This window comes from Varroa jacobsoni, unplaced genomic scaffold (genome assembly GCF_002532875.2).
Source record: "Varroa jacobsoni isolate VJ856 unplaced genomic scaffold, vjacob_1.0 scaffold_590, whole genome shotgun sequence".
Lineage (NCBI taxonomy): Eukaryota > Metazoa > Arthropoda > Arachnida > Mesostigmata > Varroidae > Varroa > Varroa jacobsoni.
Genome location: NW_019213492.1, coordinates 12,550 through 33,192, shown reverse-complemented (window position 1 = coordinate 33,192; position 20,643 = coordinate 12,550). Strand labels below are relative to the sequence as shown.

Here is a 20,643-nt window from a genome sequence, read left to right as displayed (position 1 = left end):
AACATATATCGGACAGTTCGGTCTGACGTATCCCGCAATCTCTAGCCTTTCGGCTTTCCTTGGGATGTTTACAGTTAGAAACTCTATCTGACCCTGGACTCTGATGCCTTTGATTCAGAAATTGATCCAATCGTTAAGTAAATAGATTCACCTGATGTTGACCGCGTGCGATTCTGTTGAAACGGCAGGTCCAGGTTTCGCTATATACTAATATTTTTGCAGCTCTCCTTATTCACTGAATTTTCATGATAACGCCGCTTTTGTCGAGCGATGTCCAATGAAATCCAGATTATGTTACTTGACTTTTTACCGTACCAATTTCGTAACTGTTATGCGTTCATGGTAAATGGTTCTTCGAATTTATTTAGGTTTGAAATATAGATTGGTGGTGCAATTAGACAAAACACATGACGCTTTGAGTATTTCGTGCGATGTACAAGCTTTTATCTGGTTACACAGTGATCTCATTTACAGCATCTAAGGAAGTTGTAAGCATGATATGGGTATGTGCGTCTGTTATATAGATTGCTCGACAAACGGGCACATTTAAACCAAGCGCGCCCCATTCAGCCTGATTGGCGCAGAGCGCACGGGTACGATGAACCAAATATATGAAGGTTTATGCAGGCCAAGAGACATAAAGCTGCAGACACTTGTATTAGTCATTTTTGTTAGACAATCACTCGGAGGCTAAAATTTTCGATATGAAAAATGAATGAGCCGTCCGGGAAACGAAGAGAAGTTATCCGTTCGAATATAAGCTTCCATCGTAAAACTGACCTTTTTTTTTTTTTTTCGTAAAAACCATGCGGGAAATAACACTCTCATCTAATGTTCTTGCGTTTCGTACTCCTATGATACTATTCTGTCTATTAGGATAAATGTTCTGATTATAATAAGACGAAGTATGTGAAAACTATATATTTACACGTTCACCTTGCCTCTTCAGTACCACACAGCTACGTTTGGCATAAATTTCGTTATAAAATCTGGCCTCGTAAGATCGTTGAGCTTCAGGCGCATAGCTAGATATTCCTCTATGGCAAAATTAATCTACAACACTAATGTTAACGTGTTTCGGATTAATTTTTGTAATCAGGTGGCGGCCATTCGAATGTATATATATATATATATATATATAGTTAGAGAACAAGGAACAAAGGACTGCAGTGTGTATACGATAAAACGATTTGGCAAAAATAATACGGGTAGAATTTAATGTGTAATTTTTCTCAATAGCGACCTGAAAATGTTTGGCTTTGTTTAAGAAAGCAAATTTAGATGAATAGTTCCTTGGGCTATGGCTATTACCCTGGTTCTTCTACGTAGTCCTACAGCCTTCTGAGGCTTGGGGGCAACATTAAATAAATATAAGAGTTTATACAGTATCTTCATTGTAGGCGCTTCGAAAAGATTTTGTTGAAACGAATTTTATAGAATAACTTCAAGAAGTTGTCCTGCAAAGATACGAAGCGTTTGGCTAATGAGCCGTTCTCGGCAAATTGACAAACATTAAATATAATGATACTGGTCAGTTTAAACAGGATCAAGTAGGACAGGCAGTTTGTCAGGCTCAGTGAAATATGTAGCTAATCGGATAGAACGGCCTATATTTTTTCATAGGAAACCCAGCACCTATACGATAGGGAATATAGCTCTGTAAAAAGCTTGTGTGTGGAAATATTGGAAAGGCTATTTTAGATGCATCCATTTGGCAGTTCCGTATCCCACATATTGCAAAACATTCCCAACACTGCCCAATACCAATTGTCGTAGCCTTTTTCTAGCCTTCTAGCAAGTACTTGAATAGGTCATAAGGTAGTTCTATTTAAGTTTGGAACGGATTAGTGTTACGAGCTTATAGTTTTATCTGCATAGCTTCGAAAGAAGCGGAGCCTTCAAGCTCACATTGGCCTGCTCCCGCCGGACGAATCTTGCCGACGGATCAGTATCCATCAAACGACTGAGACGTGTTAAACCTAACGGGGCCTGCGCTACCATACGGATTTCATACTGGATTAATTTGGTTGCTGATAACGTTATAAACGGAACGACGAAATGTTCTCCTGGCACTGTAAAGAGTAACACAGTTTTGCATACGGATATTCTATATCTGATTAGAGAGAAAAGGGCATAATGTATATTAACGAATAATAATATTTTTTTTTTATCTTTTAATCTAAAAAAACAAATTTAGATTTACTGGCCATTAAGTATCCTCTTATTCCAACCTTGATAACTTACGATAAGCTGCTGAGATTTAATTTATTTTTATCGGTAAGTAGTCCCCTTAGCTAAACATGGTATTTGAAAAAAAAAAGTTGTCAGTACGCATTCGCTGTTATATAAAGTTATAAAGCTCTTTTTGTCTAAATCAAAAAGTAGGTATATTAGTTCTGCAGAAATATATGTTTCCTATAAGCAGTTTACCCGTTTATTCTGTCAGTTCAAACCAGCTTTGCTATAAAATAGTTTCTTTTTTTTGTGGTCTTTATTAAGGCAATGCTTATGCAGTGCGTTCATCTCGAAGATTTTAGGAATGCTCATTGAGGAAGTGACGATTGATTCTTGTGAGGCAAAGTTCAATATTATTGTCTTCCTCAGTTATACAGAAATGTTAGGAGGATTGTGTCTGATTACAGCATACAAGGGCATTACTCAGATTAGTATTTTCATTGTAATTATTAACGTGCTTTTATTTGTTCCGAGAAGTATTTTGCTGAACGAGTAGGTTTAGAGTCATGCGATGGTCGTTGTGTTCAGATCGTTGTGGTACGGTCGGTTTTAGAAACGTACATTCGATTATCGTCATACATCTTCGATGTAAAGGAATCTTCCCACTGGACCTCTGAGGTTTGCCTAGCAGAGATTTTGATTAATCCACAGTGTGGAGCACATTTTTTGTAATTATAGAAGTTATACAGATGTGTAAAGTCTCATGTCTCATTTTCCATACTTTAATTTTCAGCCACAATTAATAAAATATCTGTTCCAAACAAATCAAACACGGGCTTCTCTAAAATCGAAACAGATATTGTGATAATTTTCTAATTAATTATTTAATTTAATGTCATAATAGCATAGACGGGAGTATTCGATTTAATTTGAAAAACATCCGTTGTAAATTGTCAGTGACAGGAAGAAATAAATAAATAAATTTAGAATTTTCTCTGACGTGTTCCATTTCTGTACCCTTACACCCATAGACTAAAGACCTCATTCAGGCTCTCAGGATACATATGTCAGTTTTCGTCATCAATAGTACCCCACCACTTGCTGTATTAATAAAACTATTGAATTGTCTAAGTGTGTACCATGAAACTGTACCATCAAGCCTCAAGCCATTTTCGGAAGAGACGATGGGGTAACATAGTTCCAAAACAGTGTCAAAGCTTATGAATTATTCGCGATAAATAATATCACACTCGGGTCTTATGGTCAAGGACATTGGGACGATTTGTAGGGACGTAAAATGTAGATGGAGTGTTATGCTCGCTCCGAAGTAACTTTCGTTTCCGACAATTATATCAACAATTGATTTTCAACATATTCATTGTTGGCTATCGGCCATCTTGTGGAAGACTCTCCACGCGTTCAGCGGTGCCGGTAGCGATGCCCGCTGGTGGATCTCCTCGATGAGCTCTGATTAGGGGATGTTACCAGTAAATCATTGTTGCTGCTCGTACGACGCAATGCGTACGATTGAGTTAACGGACGCGGTCTTCCAGTCAACGAGCAGGAGCGAGGGAAGATGGCCACAACTTGTACAGAATGCTGCAGAGCGGTTAGCGACAGCGGTACGCCCGCATCGCATAACGGATCATCTTCCAATGTCTAACGTCCAGCGCGTCCGATATCGACACACCGTCGCAAATGTAGCGACAATAGCAGGCAACCAATTACTCACTCATTGTCTCTATTTCGTCCCGCGTAGAGCATTGTAAATAGGTAAGCAAACTAGCAAGTCCAAGTTTTGCTGTCCATGTACCTGGATTTTTTATTGTGAAACCGGTGTTAGAAGTAGGCGGTCTTGGCCAGCCAGTAGATACTGGTAAAAATACTGCTTTGTATAATTTCTTATGAGCAGCTGTTCTTGGAGTTATTCGGAAAGCCTACTTCGTGCGTGTATGAGCAGGGTTGCTTGTGTTGACATGTGCCTATTGGCCTCGGTTGATCCGTTGCTAGTTCCGGCATCACGTCGAGGAGAACCGTCGTCGAAGTGTAGGCCCCGCAAGAAATGCGCGAAGAGGAGCAATTCCGGATATTCATGTGAATCACACAACCTGAGGGCTATTGTACAGCGCTATTAATCTATATGAGATAAAGTAGGAGGTGTAAGCCAAGGACCTATTTGCAATGTTAGCAAGTATAAATTAATGCAGCAGACAGATGCGTTCCGCGTCCAGTGGCGTAGACTTTAGACAATGCTTTCAAAGTATAGTACTTGCTCCTACCTACATTGTCTAGCGCTGTTGCTTCTTAAACAAACTGCCATTTCTTGGCGAGTACGGTTCGCGTTATCGGGTTCCTGGTTCTTTCAATCGGTCGTACAACTAATTGTCAGGGTTAGTTCTATGCCGCGGTTAGATGCGGCAAGCGATCTCAGGATCACAGACAGGTAGAATGGAGAGGTTGGGCAGTTAAATAAAAGGAAGGTAGGTAAGGCCTCGAATGCGGTCGCTTCGATTTTTCCTGGCGGTCTCGAGTTCAATCCACTGTTGCCACTCTATTAATACTGTTACTATTATGCCTCCGAGAGAAGACCTAACAGGCAGCAGACCCCTTCACGTGTCGCGGCTAGCAGAAGCTGTGCAGCTCTTTAACCCTTGTAGTATAATTTATGGTAACAGCATTGAGCGCTCGATTCTGGAATAGAAGCATTTGGTGCTTTCCCTTTGAAGTGTGTTTGTTTCTGTGCATCGAGGGCACCTCTTTCCACAGCATGAAAGCGAAAAACTTTGGGTAGACGATAACGACAACGACGACGTGATGAATATAAGGTTTTGTAGGCAAGTCTTGTTTATAAACGTCTGTTGCTTTAGGCTGTTGACACTGACCTTGCTATTTCGGCTAATTTTGCGATGAATTCGATACTATTCTAAACAATGATCTGTGCAGTCCTGATATTAAATTGGCACGATCCGTTACTCAAATAACATAGCGTAACGCAGGAACGTAAACATAAAAATAAAATGTTCTTTCAGTTATGTATTGTAAGAAATAATAGATGTCTTCAAAGCTATGACCCCGTGTTCATAAATAATTAGTAATCTTAGGAAACGTTTTCACCGGATACTCCTTTCAAAGTTGGCAAACTATTTTCAGGCACCTGATCTCGTCGAAATATATAATTCAGAAGGTGTCGGAAATACATCCTTTTCCACAAAAATTTTCCACGAAAATACAAATGTACCAGGTGGAAGGTTCTCTTAGATTTTCTTTTCGCGTGGTAAGTGGGAAAAGGAAGTTTTTAAAAAACAAGAGAAGCCATTACTCCACAAATCGTTTTTAAGGTTTAACGCTTGATAAAACGACCTAAATAACTGGTTGTTCATTTTTGTAGAGATTTGAAGCAGGTTCCAAACGAAAGCTCCATGCAAACGGATTACATAGATACGAATAGAAGCTATCTTTAATATTGAAGACGTTTATACATCCGTGTCACTGCATAACACAAATGTAGGTGGCCTATTTAGAAAAAATTCTGTCTTCTTTGTGTTTTGGCTACCCAAACTTCGAAATTTTAAGTCTTCGTTCTCTATCGAGGGACGTTGTATAACTTTAGTGAATTCTTTCTATTTCTGCAGCTATTCTACATAAAAACCTAAAGAAAAACTGATCTTTAAGTGTCTTAGAGGTTGCAGGTAGACACGTGTTTTAAGTTAGAAAATATAATTACACCGTCCGATCCCATAGTACTTCATAAATCATCATATAAAGCAACTCAGCGCCAGCTGTGATATGTAAATTGCAGGCAGCGTTGTTCTTGTACTACTGTGATAGCTTTTAAGAACGATTTTTAGTTTATTAGTTTTGTCATATATAATTCGCAGAACACAGAGTTAAATATCTGTTTATTATTGTTTGCGATAAACTTTCTCGTTAGGCTTTTGGGTTGTGTCGGAGACGAGGAGTCAGCAGAAGTTCTGCCAGGTCTTCCAGGTTTGGCTATGGACATGGTTACATTACATACCGTGATGGACAAGCAGGTAAGCTATATTAGCTTAAGGTAGAAACGATTTGAATTATGTCAGTATCAACGCTGTACACCTGTTGACCTGTCAACTAACTGTGTGAAAGGTCTCGTATATATATATATATACATATATCGATGAAAGATAATTCGAAAGCTAATTGATGATGTCGCAATACATGATACTGTTAAGAAATGCTATTCTTCTTTGATTTAGTTTTACGATGAGATCTGACGTCTAGATGGAGGCGTTTGTATCCTTATCCGTAATAGCGGGATCGATAAGCGTCAGTGTTGAATGGGTGACGAACTTTCGGTGAATGGCGTCACGCCTTCTGTTAGAACTAAATAAGTCTGAGGCGCTGATTGCAAACGATATCCCCCAATACAAAAAAATGTCTCTTATGGAATAAGAGTTCGCTTTGCTCAACTTCGCTTTGCTAAAGCCGAAAAGGTGCTCACAAGCAAAGTGGTGGTCATTGAATTAAGTCATTATTATAGTGGAGTATAAATACATTCAACATCTAACTACTCTCTGATGACGACATGAAGGTGGTCGATCCCAGTCAATTGCCAGCAATTGCTAACCTGACCGACAACGAAGATGTCAACGTAAAGGCCCGGGCAACTTCGCCAGACGGACGCTTCCTGAAATTCGAAGAGGAGATCGGTATATATCTTTATAAACGATGAGAAGTGTTCACCAGTTACATTAAAAGATATTGAAATGGAACCCTAAAGTGGTAGGAGATAAAACTGAAAGTAACTATGTCAAATTTGTCAACACTATATAAAATTGCCCTAAACCTAAGAGCAAGACTATCGACAGTGAGTATATTCAATGCATTTCTAGGTACAACTGTAGTGTAAGTAGGCTATGAACAAAATTACCTTTCGTCTTTTAGTATTACCCATTGGATAAGATTTACGTCCTGCCATAATGGCATAGATTCCCTCGAGTATTTTACGATTAATTTTAGATTTAATTTAAGATGTGCCAATTTAATAACAATTGAACGGTATAATTCGTAAAAACAACTTTTACATAAATAAATAGCATATATTGCGTGTAATGATCTAGAATGGTTAATTTGTAGTACACCTTACCGCCGAACAGGTCGAGGAAGCTTTAAGACGGTCTACAAGGGCCTGGACATCTCGACAGGAGTTGCCGTTGCTTGGTGCGAGCTACAGGAAAGGCTCAGTAAGGCCGAAAGGCAGCGCTTCAAGGAGGAGGTAAGCTCCAGTTTGTGACCTTTATGGACATACACAAATATCTGTACATTAAAATTATACGACTGTTGTCCAACGCGACGTGTCGGTATACCACCGCAGTGACGACCGTAGCTGAACGTAGTTTTTTGAGGTATATATGCCTCATTACAAGATGCGTCGTCTGTAATCTTCGAGGCAATACGCAGAATCGTCAGGTTCCCCTGCTAGCATTAGGTCAGCGACACAACGACATTATTATGAGATTTTAGATCTTATGCACGCCGTCGTAATGTTAATAGGTTATCTGCATGGTTTACAATATTAAAGTAATGTTCCGTCTGCGATGATAATACGATGGAATACGGCGATGGAAGCTTTACTATACAGTATAGAATATGGTTTGTTAGAATCCTTCTTTATCATAGTCATGTGCACCTTGACGTCGTTGGTACAGGTTACTGCCTTTACTGAAGGGAAAGAACGTCCGCTTTCACATAGTCTATTATTTAGAAGAGTCAGGCCAGCTAGCGAAACACCTAGACTTGTTCTTCTCGAAAGGGAGCCTGTTTAGCGGTGGGATTCCGCTTCCCAAATTTCAGGCGCCCCTCCGCGTCAGCGGTCGTGCACGTGTCATCTGCTTTGCGCTCGCTTATGCCAATTCTGGGCTTAAAGTTCTTCCCGCGGTTGTCAATGAAAAGGCAGTCGAATGCGCTAGTTGTTCGCAGGATTTATTCTCTATAGAACTCTATTCGCTCATAGTCCTCTGGTTTCCTCAAATTAACTTGTGCACCTATGTCTCTACTCCGTTGTCTCGCTCAGATATTGTTTCTCGATTTTATCTCTTCGTAAATAACTACAGCCGCTTTACTAATTTAGATCTATTATTATGAGTCTATGCAACTGTCTATGAGGCATGAGTCTATGACGCTGGCAGATCGATCAGAAATTTTTTGCCTTTAGAAATAATTAGTAAACCACCGTCTTTTTTGAGGTTGGTTTTGTCAAAATGTTACGCGGCAGAAGTTTTCTATGACTTTCTAATGACTAAAATGACAGACGATGTTACGCTTATATTGAAGGGCGAGTTTAAATTAGAGAGTGGGGTAAACAAGCCATGGGTAAGTGCTTCAGAGCGAACGAATAAACTAAGCTAGCCGCGCACGATGAATTCGAGAAGATCCATTCAGGAAAACAAGTTGGAAGAGTGTTTGTTTAATTGAACCGAAATAGACAAAGGAGAAATGATCTTCATGAACGGAAAATATCGTTTTGACACGGTATGGGGAAATCAGCATTCACTACGTATCGTGTGAATTTCAATTGGACAGAAAGTGCATGAAGTCTTCGATTGGAGAGTTAGCAGTGGCCGTGCATTGAGCCGTTTGTTTCAGGATGTTCTAGATGTGGTTTTAAAATTTACTAACTTAATTCTTAATAAGGTTTTTAAACCAAACTAAATATTAGGTCTCGAATGATAAATGACTTCATCTAAAACTGTAAATCCTGTTTCGAGATGTTTAATAATCAAGCGAGGCCATTTTTCGAAAGCGGTTGAGTAGAGTATACATTTTTTCGCTTACCAAGTGATTAGGTTTTTTACCACTAAAATTACGTTTTTCAGGCGGAAATGTTGAAAGGGCTACAACACCCAAACATTGTACGGTTCTTCGATAGTTGGGAGGATACAACGTCAAACAAACGCAAGATTGTCGTACTCATCACTGAGCTCATGACGTCGGGCACCCTTAAAACGTATCTGCGGAGATTTAAAAAGATCAATATCAAAGTGCTCAAAAGCTGGTGTCGCCAGATTTTGAAGGGTCTTATGTTTCTGCACTCGAGACAGCCGCCTATCATACACCGAGACCTTAAATGTGACAACATTTTTATCACTGGTTAGTTTTTTACTTACCTTACTTAAAAACTTAACGTTTTTTTACGAAGTAACTACGACATAAATACATCCCTTTTACTGAACATATTTGCGTTTTCATCAGTCTGTTGAATCAATACTCGACGAACAATCCGCGTTCGGCAACTCGATTAAATAAATAGAACAGTTATACAAGCTACAAAAGATGGCCACTGCAGTTCAATGGTTCTACGGCTTATGTGTATATAGACGGAAATTATAAATACTCATAGTGGCTAACTCGTTCACGAGTTATTAGGTACGAACAGGGAAATCTATATGCAATGATCGAAAGAAAAACAATTTCCTCAGCAGAACTTCCAGTAACATATTCTGTAACATCCGCCAAATAATGTTCTCGCATGGATCCACAGGTATTTTCTATCGTTGCCCGCTGCACTATCAGTTAGGTGTTAGATTCAGTTTCAGTACATTTAAGCCTTTGCTTCTGGTTAAGAAATATTATTTATGTGGAAATGAACTTCAATATGAAGTCAAGCCATGAAGTCGTCCCGAACGATGTCCTCGCATTTGCTACTTGAACAACGAAAAACAATGAACAGTTGAAGATACCATGCCACATCGACTACAAGCAATTGCCAACAATGGCCAATTTGTTTCTATGAGAAAGCATGCTTTTGAAGTTGGCTTACAACTGAACGTAGCTGCGCTTGCCCTAACTCAAAAACCTAGTAAACCTTTGACCTCATACATAAAATACTTACGTTTCATATTGAACAAAAATTGTCATAGGCACTACTGGATCGGTGAAGATCGGTGATTTGGGGCTAGCGACCTTAAAAAACCGGAGTTTCGCCAAGTCTGTGATTGGCACCCCCGAATTCATGGCTCCGGAGATGTACGAGGAACACTACGACGAATCCGTTGACGTATATGCTTTTGGTAAGTAAATAACTGGAAACAGTGAAGCTCTTATAGGTATTTAGATACATATGGATTTTGGTTTGATTTTTGACCTGCTTTATAGATTTCAGTATAGTGTCTATGAGCTTTATATATAATTATCAAAACCTAACTTGTAAGAATTGCAAACATTGCAAATGCTTTTTTTAAATGAGTCTTTTTGTTTTCTACAACAATAATCTCTGAACGAACGATGTTACGAAGAAATTAGCTCGACAGAAGTGCCGTTTGTTGATTGGGGCACTTACAAGTATTTTTGGTGTTTAAGGCTGGTCCCTTCAAACAGCTGTACCTTCCGTGAAGTAATTAACATAAAAATGGTCTCACTGTAATCACATTTATGATACAGTGTTAGATAAATCGTATCTGTGTTCCACATGGATAGGGCAATCCTGTCTTTGTTGAATTTTGTTGTTTTATTACCTATGCATAGTTGAACACTTTAGTTTCACCGAGCCCTATTCCTCTGCGTATCTGCGAGAGGTTGGCGTTCCTATTTGGACTGTTAAATATTTTGCACCTGGAGGATGCAACGAACGAAGAACAGAGAATTGAAGGACAGACCTGGTTACGTACACAGTCAAGTAAAGGTTGTAAAGTGATGGATTGCTTGTGAATACTATATAAATTAACTACATGCAGTGTGAGCCTAGAACAAATACTTTATTATCCTTGGTTAGGACCTTGTGACTAATCTTACGCAATTTTTGAAATAGCTTTACCTCTACAGTGAATGCTGCTAGACTACGTTAAACAGACATGATTACAGTTTGTAGTCATCCAATTCGGAGTTCCGCAATAGTAGGCTCCTATACTGTCCTGATTTTGTCAAACGAACGTAAAACGATATCCTATGCTTCGTTTGTAATAAGTGGCCATCTTTAAGGCTTCACCCTTGTTCACCACTTTCTTTTAGATCAAACTGCTTCATAGAAAAATATTACGCAACATTTATATGTTAAACAACGATGAGTTAATACGACATTATGCCTTCTTGAAGCAGCAGCAACATCATTTTTCTAAGCGAGCGGGTTTAATGTCACTCAATTAGATGAAAGGCGTGAGTAACAAACACAGGTCTTCACGCCGCTACGGTGCAAGTAAGAGCTATTTAGCCAGTGCGGTCACGTGCGGTGCGATAAATGGTCTTCACTCATTTTGTTTTTTTTTGTCAGACACGGACCTTCGGGTCTCTTCCTCGGTATCCATGTATTTACTCCGGTATTAGTGTCTGTTTTTTTCGTTACGGCAATGCCGTATATTACCCAATGTTGCCACTGTTCTTCTCCACTCGAGAAGAAGTTTAGCGCCCTTAGCGTCGAATAGGGTTTATCTATCTGCGATTGTCCCAAAGGCCAGGGCATCAACTGTTCGGGCCAACTCGGCTTCTTTCTCTTAGAACAACTAAAGCCTGGTCTAAGTAATTTTTCGACTATTCCACTCAAGCGGAGAATCATGATTTATATCATCGTGCCTAGATTCAGATTATTTGCTATATACCCTGCACGTTTCGCAAAAGGATGAACAAAAACGGAATAGTTCGAAATGGAAGCCATTCAAGCGCGCAAACGCGGACTCAACCGTGTAAGCGACTTGGGCTCAAGTCTTGAAACCGGGATGATATTCAAGACTTCCTGATGAAGCTTAATATATCCCTAATTTTGAACGAGACACAAATTGCCCCGTAGTAGTATACACGATAACCGCTAGGCCTTTTAGCGACCTGCCTGCAAAAATATAAAATCGGTTGATATTGATTTGAATATCGTTCCTATAAAATCTTACCTTGAAGGCTACGAATTGAAGGCAGCTGTTTTTAACTTAAAATGTTTACCGTAGTTAGATCAAAACATCTATATCAACGTACTTTAACTTTTACAGTTATTATAGACTACTCCAAATATTGCTGATGTCGACAATTTATCAATGTGTAATTGGCATTAAAATCATTAGAAAGATCTGTTATTTTGCGTTTTGGTAATCTAAAATTGCTTCATCCGAATGCTTTGTACGGTCGTGCACAGTTAATTGCTACGTGCTTTCGTTGAGGCTAGCTGCCCCAGAGGTTCTTTCATAAAAATATTGCGCATTTTTTTTGCCCACTGTTGGGATCACTGAAACTGTCTAGTTGCGATTATGACTGTTGTATGCCATGATGTTTGGGATAAATTATGGTTTACTTTATAGTAACGTATTCTTTGTAGTAATTACACTGAATAGCATTTAATACTTTATCTTTTTACAGGGATGTGTATGTTAGAGATGGCTACCTCAGAGTACCCATATGCCGAGTGTTCCGGCCCCGCGCAGATCTATAAAAAGGTCACGAGCGGAACTCGTCCCCAGTGCTTCGATAAAGTAAGTGAATACATACGATAGTGAATTATAGGTTCGTCAATAAGGAAACCGCGTTTCTATGCCCATAACACTTTCTTGGCCCCTAGTAGAAAACTAGGTAAAGATCTGCAGCCAGGTCCTTGGTAGCTTCGAAATTTCATACTATTATATTATCGTGCTCTTGTAAAATGACACTGCTAACCTTAAAATATGCAAACGCCTTGGTTCTGTTTCAGCGTACATTGAACATTTAGAATTGAGACGGTCGTTGTTCCTCCACTTGACCATTATCTAACTCAGAGAATTATCAGAGATGCTCTACTGCGATCAGAATAATGAGGTTCGGTTAGCTGAAATTGACACTCATGTTCGCCTCCGACGCACATGTGCTGCGAGAGGCTTTCGGCGTAATTGCGCGTCATGCTAAGCGTTGTCGCGGCTGCCCGCAATGACTACCCGATACCAGCTAGGCTTTTCCACAAGTACTCGTAAAGTAAAGAACGCCATCAGATCTTGCCCCAGCCGTCAATATCATTATGAGATGCTGCGGTCGATTGAGATCACTGCTTTACTTCTGCCCAGTAGGACGGCCGGCATGAAACAGAGCTATGGCGCATTACAGTTCAGCTGTTAGCAAATAGACACGGCTGAACGAAGCCAAGTGACGCTTGAAGTTGTCAAGCGATGGCTTCAGGGCTCATCTTTAGTACTGCAAACACGTCTTCTCTTTCATGCTGAGTCAGACTTCATCGCAGAGAGGGCTGCCTCTTAGCAAGCTGATGGACCAAGGCTACCTTCTTGGTCTACAGATGGGAAGATCTGCGGTTATAATAATTAAAGTACAAGGAAGGCGTGTAAAATGACGGCGGTTCGCACTGATATAACAACAAATGCTAAGTTCTAGATTCTAGTCGACCTTGAGCGTCAACAACCTCACCGGTCTTGGGCGCAAAAAAAGCATGAGAAGGCTGAGCGAGTGAATCAATGCGTACACGTTTGTACTAATATATTATTCGACCTAAAACCAAATGATACGACTACATCTTGTTGACCTGCATCTTTGAGCTAACTCTACAGATAGGTGAACACATAAACATACATGAAAATGAGCATAGTAAAAATTTGTGTAATCTCCGCCTACGTATTATAGTACTTTGCTAGCACCTTAGAGTATGTCTCGAAACAATGCATCATCTTCACTTTTTAGCATTTACCATTGGTTATTATCTGTACTTTGATCTGGCGTGTATCGAAGTTGCAAGTCAATCTTGAAAGGTCAACGGCGCGCAAGCTGGCGCATAGCGGCCAAAGATACGTATCTAAAAATGCAGGCCTTTTCCTGGGTACTAAGTTGTCAAAAAGAGAAAAAACAAGAAAAACAAACGGAAACAATCTCATTTCCGTTGCTTCTGTGCTCAAGCAGAACGAAGGTGTCTAGCAATTTTGCCAATAAGTTTAGAATTTAATCTCCACGAGACAGCGTATCAAGGAAAAGCTTCTCCTAACAGATGTGCCCATTGGATTGGGCCAGGACTATTCGTCGCAGCTATGAGAAACATGTTGCACTTGCGTTTGTTGTCAGCTATTTCGAGGATACCCTTACAGATTGTGGCAAAGCGTGCTAGTTCACATTAAACTACGGGGATTCTTTTTAAATGTTCATACTGCTGGAACCGGAATTTATGTCTGAGTTGACAGCCGATCGATTGGGTTATATCAAATAGATACAAAAAAGTGGTTTGCCCCTAATTTTTGCCTGTAGTGTCTCTACGAGATTGATTCTGGCAGAGGAGTAGATGTAAACGTTAGAACAACTGTCCTAACTTTTGTTCGTCCTTTTCGAGATTTCGTTATAAACCCGAATCGTAGCCTCTTCAACAAGTTGTCAGTTTTTCACCCGTTTATGCCACATTTGCATGCAGAACTTGGATGCTGTCACATGCAACATACTGTTATGCTCACAATATAAGCTGCCTTTCATTGCTCTTCGGTAAAGAATAGACTTAGGAGTTTATGACTGGCACAAGCGCAATATAACCTTCGTGAAAACCTGTTCTCGTCATTGTTGTTATCATGTTCAGACATTTTCTATAATCTATACGCTTATTCATACACCTATATAGGTCACATTTGTGTCAAATAGAGGCTTTTGTGGGCATAAAAGGTAATTCCTCCAACGGGGTGCAATAAACGAAGGGGCGCAAAATATGCATCTCACAACTTACATTAGGGGCTAATATAATCAATGAGGATGAAATGCCTTCGGTATGAGGTATGCTGATTTTAGTATGCGTTCTTTCATACGTTAATAGCAAGAAAAGATTAGATCTTTATTAAAGGACTTTTTTCATAGGCCTGACAAGCTGGATAAGGACTTAGTCAACGTATTGAGCTTTATTCTTTAAACACCACAAATTGTGCTAACTCTAATGCAATCCACTAACAATAAAATTTTGATCTTGTGCGTTTTCAGGTGGAATCTCCTGAACTGAAGGATATCATAGGACAATGTATAAGGTTAAATAGGGCTGAACGACCTACAATTAAGGAATTGTTGCATATGGACTTCTTCCAGGACGATCTGGGTATCAAGGCAAGCCGTAGGAATGATCACCGTTATTCTCGTCATTTTTGTTATCATTATGGAGGTAATTTTTGTGTGAGCTCTAGCATTTCGCTGCAGAAATACTAATTCATCTTCGTCTTTTCTCAACAGGTCGAATTTTGTGACCGCGAAAAAACATTGAGCTCAACAAATTCGAAGCTTGACATGCGTGTACGCATCCTTGATCCGAAGAAACGCAAGGATAAACATAAGGAGAATGAAGCTATCCAGTTTCATTTTGACATGGACATCGATACGGCTGACGAAGTTGCCAAAGCTATGTCCACGCTCACAGGTTAGTTTACCCGTAGATGCATCTGTTAAACGCCAGTAACTTCATTTGATAACTAGATTTGCCCCAATCAAATGGGTGCGTCCTGTTGGTACACGCACGGTGACCTTTTATCGTAAGCGCATCCTTCAGTAAAAGCTTTCATATTGGTATTTCGTTTTTAAAAGCGGTTCCCATGTCATTTTCGAACTAACGCATGACGTTCTCAGATGCTGTTTCTGTTACATAGACATTTAACGACACTTTTCATCATGACCTTCATATTAATATTAGATTCAGCGATTGCGACTGTATTGTTTAGTACGACCGTTCGGCAACTCTGAGATAACACTGTCGGTAATAGCGCCACAGGAGTTTGCTGGCCTTCCCATTGTCAGTCATTCAGATGCATAGGAAACAGCTCCGTAGTAAAAAAAAATGTTCGAGTGCTTATCGCAACGATTTTGGTGCTCATAGTAGGTACAGTGACTTGCTTGTGTTAGGGTCTGCGCATTTGGTTTAGGCCAAATGGGCAGCCAAACTTCTGCGATAATCTGAGTTTTCTTTTTTCACCTGCATCGGTCTGTTTTCCTAGCAGTCTATACCTCAATGTTCTAGCTATCTGTGCGACGACGAAATATTGTCTAGAGTATGGTCATCGGGATCGTGAGTTTGTTCAACTGAACATTTGATCCGCGTCAAAATTTATTGATGATATAACCGCCCTAGCTGAAATGTCTGATTACCATGACCCGCATGGTCAGTTACTAAAACTGCATTAATCGTGACTTTGTCAGGTGTTTAAACATGTTCTATTGTACCTGGACTAACCAGGGATCACGATTTACTACCATGTATTGTATATTACGCCTAACTGCGAGTTCATGAACAGGTATTATCGGAGAGGAAGATGTTCGACTAGTCTCAATGTTGATCCGCAATCAGGTAGCCTCGATGGTCAGAGACAGACAACACTTTCAGGCTCGACCACCAATTCATTCCACTGTTTCATCGGTCACAACAAACAATATGGCTGGGATGACGACCACACCCGGTACAACGCATGACGTCGAAAACCACGCTGCTACTCTAACAACATTACCCAGTCATCATCATCATCATCATCAACAGCAGCAACAGCAGCAGCAGCAGCAGCAGCAGCAAGGCGGGCCGATGGCTGCGCAGGCCGAATTGGCGTCACAGTCGGCCGCACCGACGATGACGAACGTCCAGCAACTATTGCCCCATCAGGTGTGTGTTATCCACTTGTTTGTTTACCTACAGAACCTTTCAGCGAGATGTTCTTGAACTATATAGATCTCTTCTGGTTAGCAAGCTGAGGTCGAGAGCGATCTACTAATCATTCTCACCCACAACAGTTAACCTATGGAAAAGTAAACGTGTAGTCTATTTCTCAGAAATACTGTATAACACTAAAATTACTAAAGTCTGTCAAGTGACGCGTATTAGTTTAACATCGGCTTGTCGGTATACATGGGTACTTAGTATAGCCAAATATTTTACGAATAGTAGAACATACTCGCATGTTTGTACACGTACGGATATTACGACTCTCTGACTTGGTAGGCAGACGCTTGTTTTGTCCTTGCAACGACTTTCTTCGAGTACTTCAATGGGCATTTACACTCCCATAGCATCTCAATGGCATTCTTTGGTAGTAAAACGTAATATGAACTTCATCTTCTCTTCGTTGAGCGAGCGATCATGGGCCGACTGGAAAGCTTCTTAACAGGCACAGTTTAGAAAATGGATTAGCCATCTGAAACATGTGTCGCATACCGAATACAATTAGCTAGCTTCACCTAGAGAAATTGTCTTCATGACTTACCTATAGAGTCAATATGACCGCCTTGCCACTGGTGGCGCCGCAAACGATTTGTTGGCGGAGCCATTATGGACCTTCAGCAGCAGGGCCGGTAGTGCTTCTGTAGCCATCGCCAATGTTTACAGACAAACATCGGCCACAAGGTCAGGTAGCTTGAACGTTGCCACGCTCATGGCACAGCGTGCACAACGTGGCGGGAAGCAAGATCGTGCCTACACGAGTGGCGTGCATCGGTGCTTCCCTTTGATTTCACACCGTTGGCTTATTATGGCAGGTCACTGAGGGCGGTGAATGATCAAATCATTTCTTCCATAATGTGCAATGACGCCTCTTTGAGAAGTAAGGCCAAGTAAAGCTGAGAGTTGTCAAAGAAAGACAACGGTGAGATTGGTAGAGAGAAAGAGGCCCGGTTCTAGTCTACCTCTGTTAAAGGTTGACGCCAGCGATGGCGAGTGAAATTCAGGCACATCCAGGCACATATCCAATGTTAGGTTTCTTTCTAGGCTAACCGTACGTACTCGTAGTCTAAGTATAGTCTTGTAACCTTCCACTGTTACCTTATGAGTAGTCGTACGATCATCTTTCTTTTCCATTTTCATTGGCATAAGCACAACAGCAAGACGGGTTTGTCTGAAGTTATGCAGCATACGTGTCTGTCTGTATAAAGTGAAGTAAAATCGATGGCATATAGGATCTCAAAAAACTAAATTTCTTTTCATACAGAGCAAGGTTTACTTCGCAATGGTGTTCATTCAATGAAATTGCTATTCGCCTCAGTCAGGCTTTCAAATAAATATCTATATACCACACAAGCCATTTTTAGAATTTCTTTCTCCGAGAAACTTAGGAGCGACACTTATTGGTGGCCGACAATGATACGACGATGGTACTACCCCGGGATTCGTGGATGCTCCATTTAAACACGCCACCTATAGCGGATTCGATTGTAGTCCTGCCTTATTTGCAGAGCGCTGAGTTATGTGAAATCTATTTTTAATTTACTGGCGTTTTAGCATCAACTTTGTGTCTTGGAAGGGCGTATGGTCTCAGTCTGTCCCATAAGGATAGAACGGGCCTGAAGTCTTCGTGACCGTCGCAACACGCGCATTTCTAAAAATAAACATCCAAATTCAACTTTGCACTTCTTAAACGATTTTTTTTTGGCTATAAAGTTTTCAAACTTGGCCATGATAGTCCTTTTTGGATTCTTCAGCGCTAACATCGGCGAAATGACAAACGCCCGCTGCGAGAAGCAATTCCCTAAAATATGTATGTATATATATACATATGGAAATTTCATTGCTGTCCTTACAGGAAACTGAAAAAGAACGTGGCAATTACCTATTTTTGACTGTGAGGTTTGTCTGTAGTTACAGCAACTACCGAACGGATAATGCAGACGCTTCTCTTTCAGCTGACTACGCGGTGTCTGGGCGCAGAAGGCTGCGTCAAGATGATGAAGTAAAAAAAATAGCTGGTTGACGAATGTGTAGGATAAACCTTATGTTGTCACGAGCAATAACACGGCTGTTTGATTGAGTTAAGATCAAGAGGAAAATCGGTAGTTTATTCAGTTGCCCAGGCAGTAGTAAAGCCCCGGATGGGCTGCGATGTCTCTGAACATGTCAAAATGGATTTACCTATGCTTATGGATCAGAGCCGATAGCGTTAGCAAACCAAATTTGATGGGTTAGGCAATCAATAGATTTGAAAAAAAAATTGTCCTCCCGTCATTCTCACGCTCAGTTGCTGACTCTAGTCTTTGATCTAAATGTCTAATGATAATTTGGTCGAAGGAACCTTTCATTCCTTATCCCATAAATGTGTAATAGCAAATAGAATAGATTTATTATGACGTGCCAATAAACGTAATAACAGCAACGTATCTTTTTGTGTCCTTCACATTCTGCTGTCATTTGTTTGTAGGTGAAATTTATAGGAGAAAAAGCTCTTTCTTGTCATAATACTAAAAATTGGAAAAATAACATTTCCTGAATTCAGATCTATATATATATATATATACATTGTTTTTCAGGACATCCGGCTTCCGTATCTCATAGAGAGTTCTTTTTATGAGGTACGGAAACTACGCCACATGCTAACGTTATCCTTATTAAATGAGTACTACTATGGTCAATGTGAAGGGCAAGTTGTTAACCTAACTTGCCCTTCACTTGTTGTTGTTCAATAAAATATTGAAGCAAGGTGAATAAAACAAGAAGAGACCTAGCTCAAATAGGCCCCATCTAGCTCCGGAAGAGTTTATCTTATCCTTCATTTATTTACGTACCAACACCCGTCTAAAGTACCTCAGCTGAACGTTAAATTTCAAGTCTTGTTGTATCAACACAAGTTCAAGCTTCAACACTCCTAGATTGTAGTATTTTATACGATTTGAAGTATGCAGCCAGATTCGCTTACAAATTTCAATAAAAATATTGTAGTTAACATTATTCTTTGCACAAAACCGTTCTAGACTTTTGGCATACATTTGGAGAAGCTGAGTTATAATTAAATAAGCACACTAATAGCACACGATGCTTAAAATACCTATCAAACAACGTAAAACCAGCCTGTGCCAAATCTACACTCACGATCTAATATCACCACTATGAGATCTGATAGGCGCGCCCGTATAGAGTTAACCTTTAGTTTGTTTTACTGTGTTTTTCCCCTTGATGTTACTTCATATAGGTGGATGAAAACAAGGTTGTAGAAACGATATGCACACAGGGCATTGCTGCACTTGTCGTGCACCAAAGCCCTGTCCAGGATTGCCCCCCGGTAGTAGCTGCCCCAATTAATGAGGTGTCAATGCAGTTAACTGTAGACCCCACAGCCCATGCAAATGGGGCATTATTGCCGGCCTCCCTGCTAATGACTGTTCCACCGTTGTCCAGTGTGAATACTGTCCCACAACCCCTGCCACAGTTGCCCGTGACTCCTACACCCGTTCAGGACACTACGGCCGTTGTTATTCAGGCTCAAAGCGTGATGACACCACAGAATATAAGTAAAATTCAACATCAGAACAGTAATTTGACAGCTCAGGAACAGCTGGAGGAGGTGGGTGTGCTTATTTCCCATTGAGTCAATCGCTTAAGACGAGAGATAGAGCAAAAAAGGATTTGATTTGAGAATGGTGTCTCTTTGTCGTCAAGATGGAAGATTTCATCTGAGCGAGGAGAATTACCAGATTGTGGTATTGCGATATTGAGCAACCGGTACAAGCCAGTTGCGCTGTGTATTTATGATCATTAAATAAGTCACTAAGCCTTCAAATGACCTCTGTTGAGGGCTAATAATCTTCGTTTATGTATACCTTCTAGCGTCTTGCTTG

The 20,643-nt window shown here is 40.3% G+C and overlaps 1 protein-coding gene across 2 annotated transcripts in view; it reads left to right on the top strand.

Annotated features, from left to right (window-relative positions):
* Positions 1–6,106: 6,106 nt before the first annotated feature.
* The window catches only part of LOC111261730 (uncharacterized), a gene marked incomplete at its 5' end in the record, with an annotated part of 22,100 nt that continues 7,563 nt past the window's right edge, over positions 6,107–20,643 (top strand). The window contains 10 exon segments of one of the 2 annotated variants that reach the window (XM_022835441.2): positions 6,107–6,209; positions 6,746–6,863; positions 7,311–7,429; positions 9,030–9,303; positions 10,074–10,223; positions 12,490–12,602; positions 15,055–15,174; positions 15,298–15,481; positions 16,350–16,708; positions 19,998–20,369. In XM_022835441.2, coding sequence (XP_022691176.1) covers positions 6,107–6,209; positions 6,746–6,863; positions 7,311–7,429; positions 9,030–9,303; positions 10,074–10,223; positions 12,490–12,602; positions 15,055–15,174; positions 15,298–15,481; positions 16,350–16,708; positions 19,998–20,369 — 1,912 coding nt within the window. 2 annotated transcript variants of the gene reach the window in all.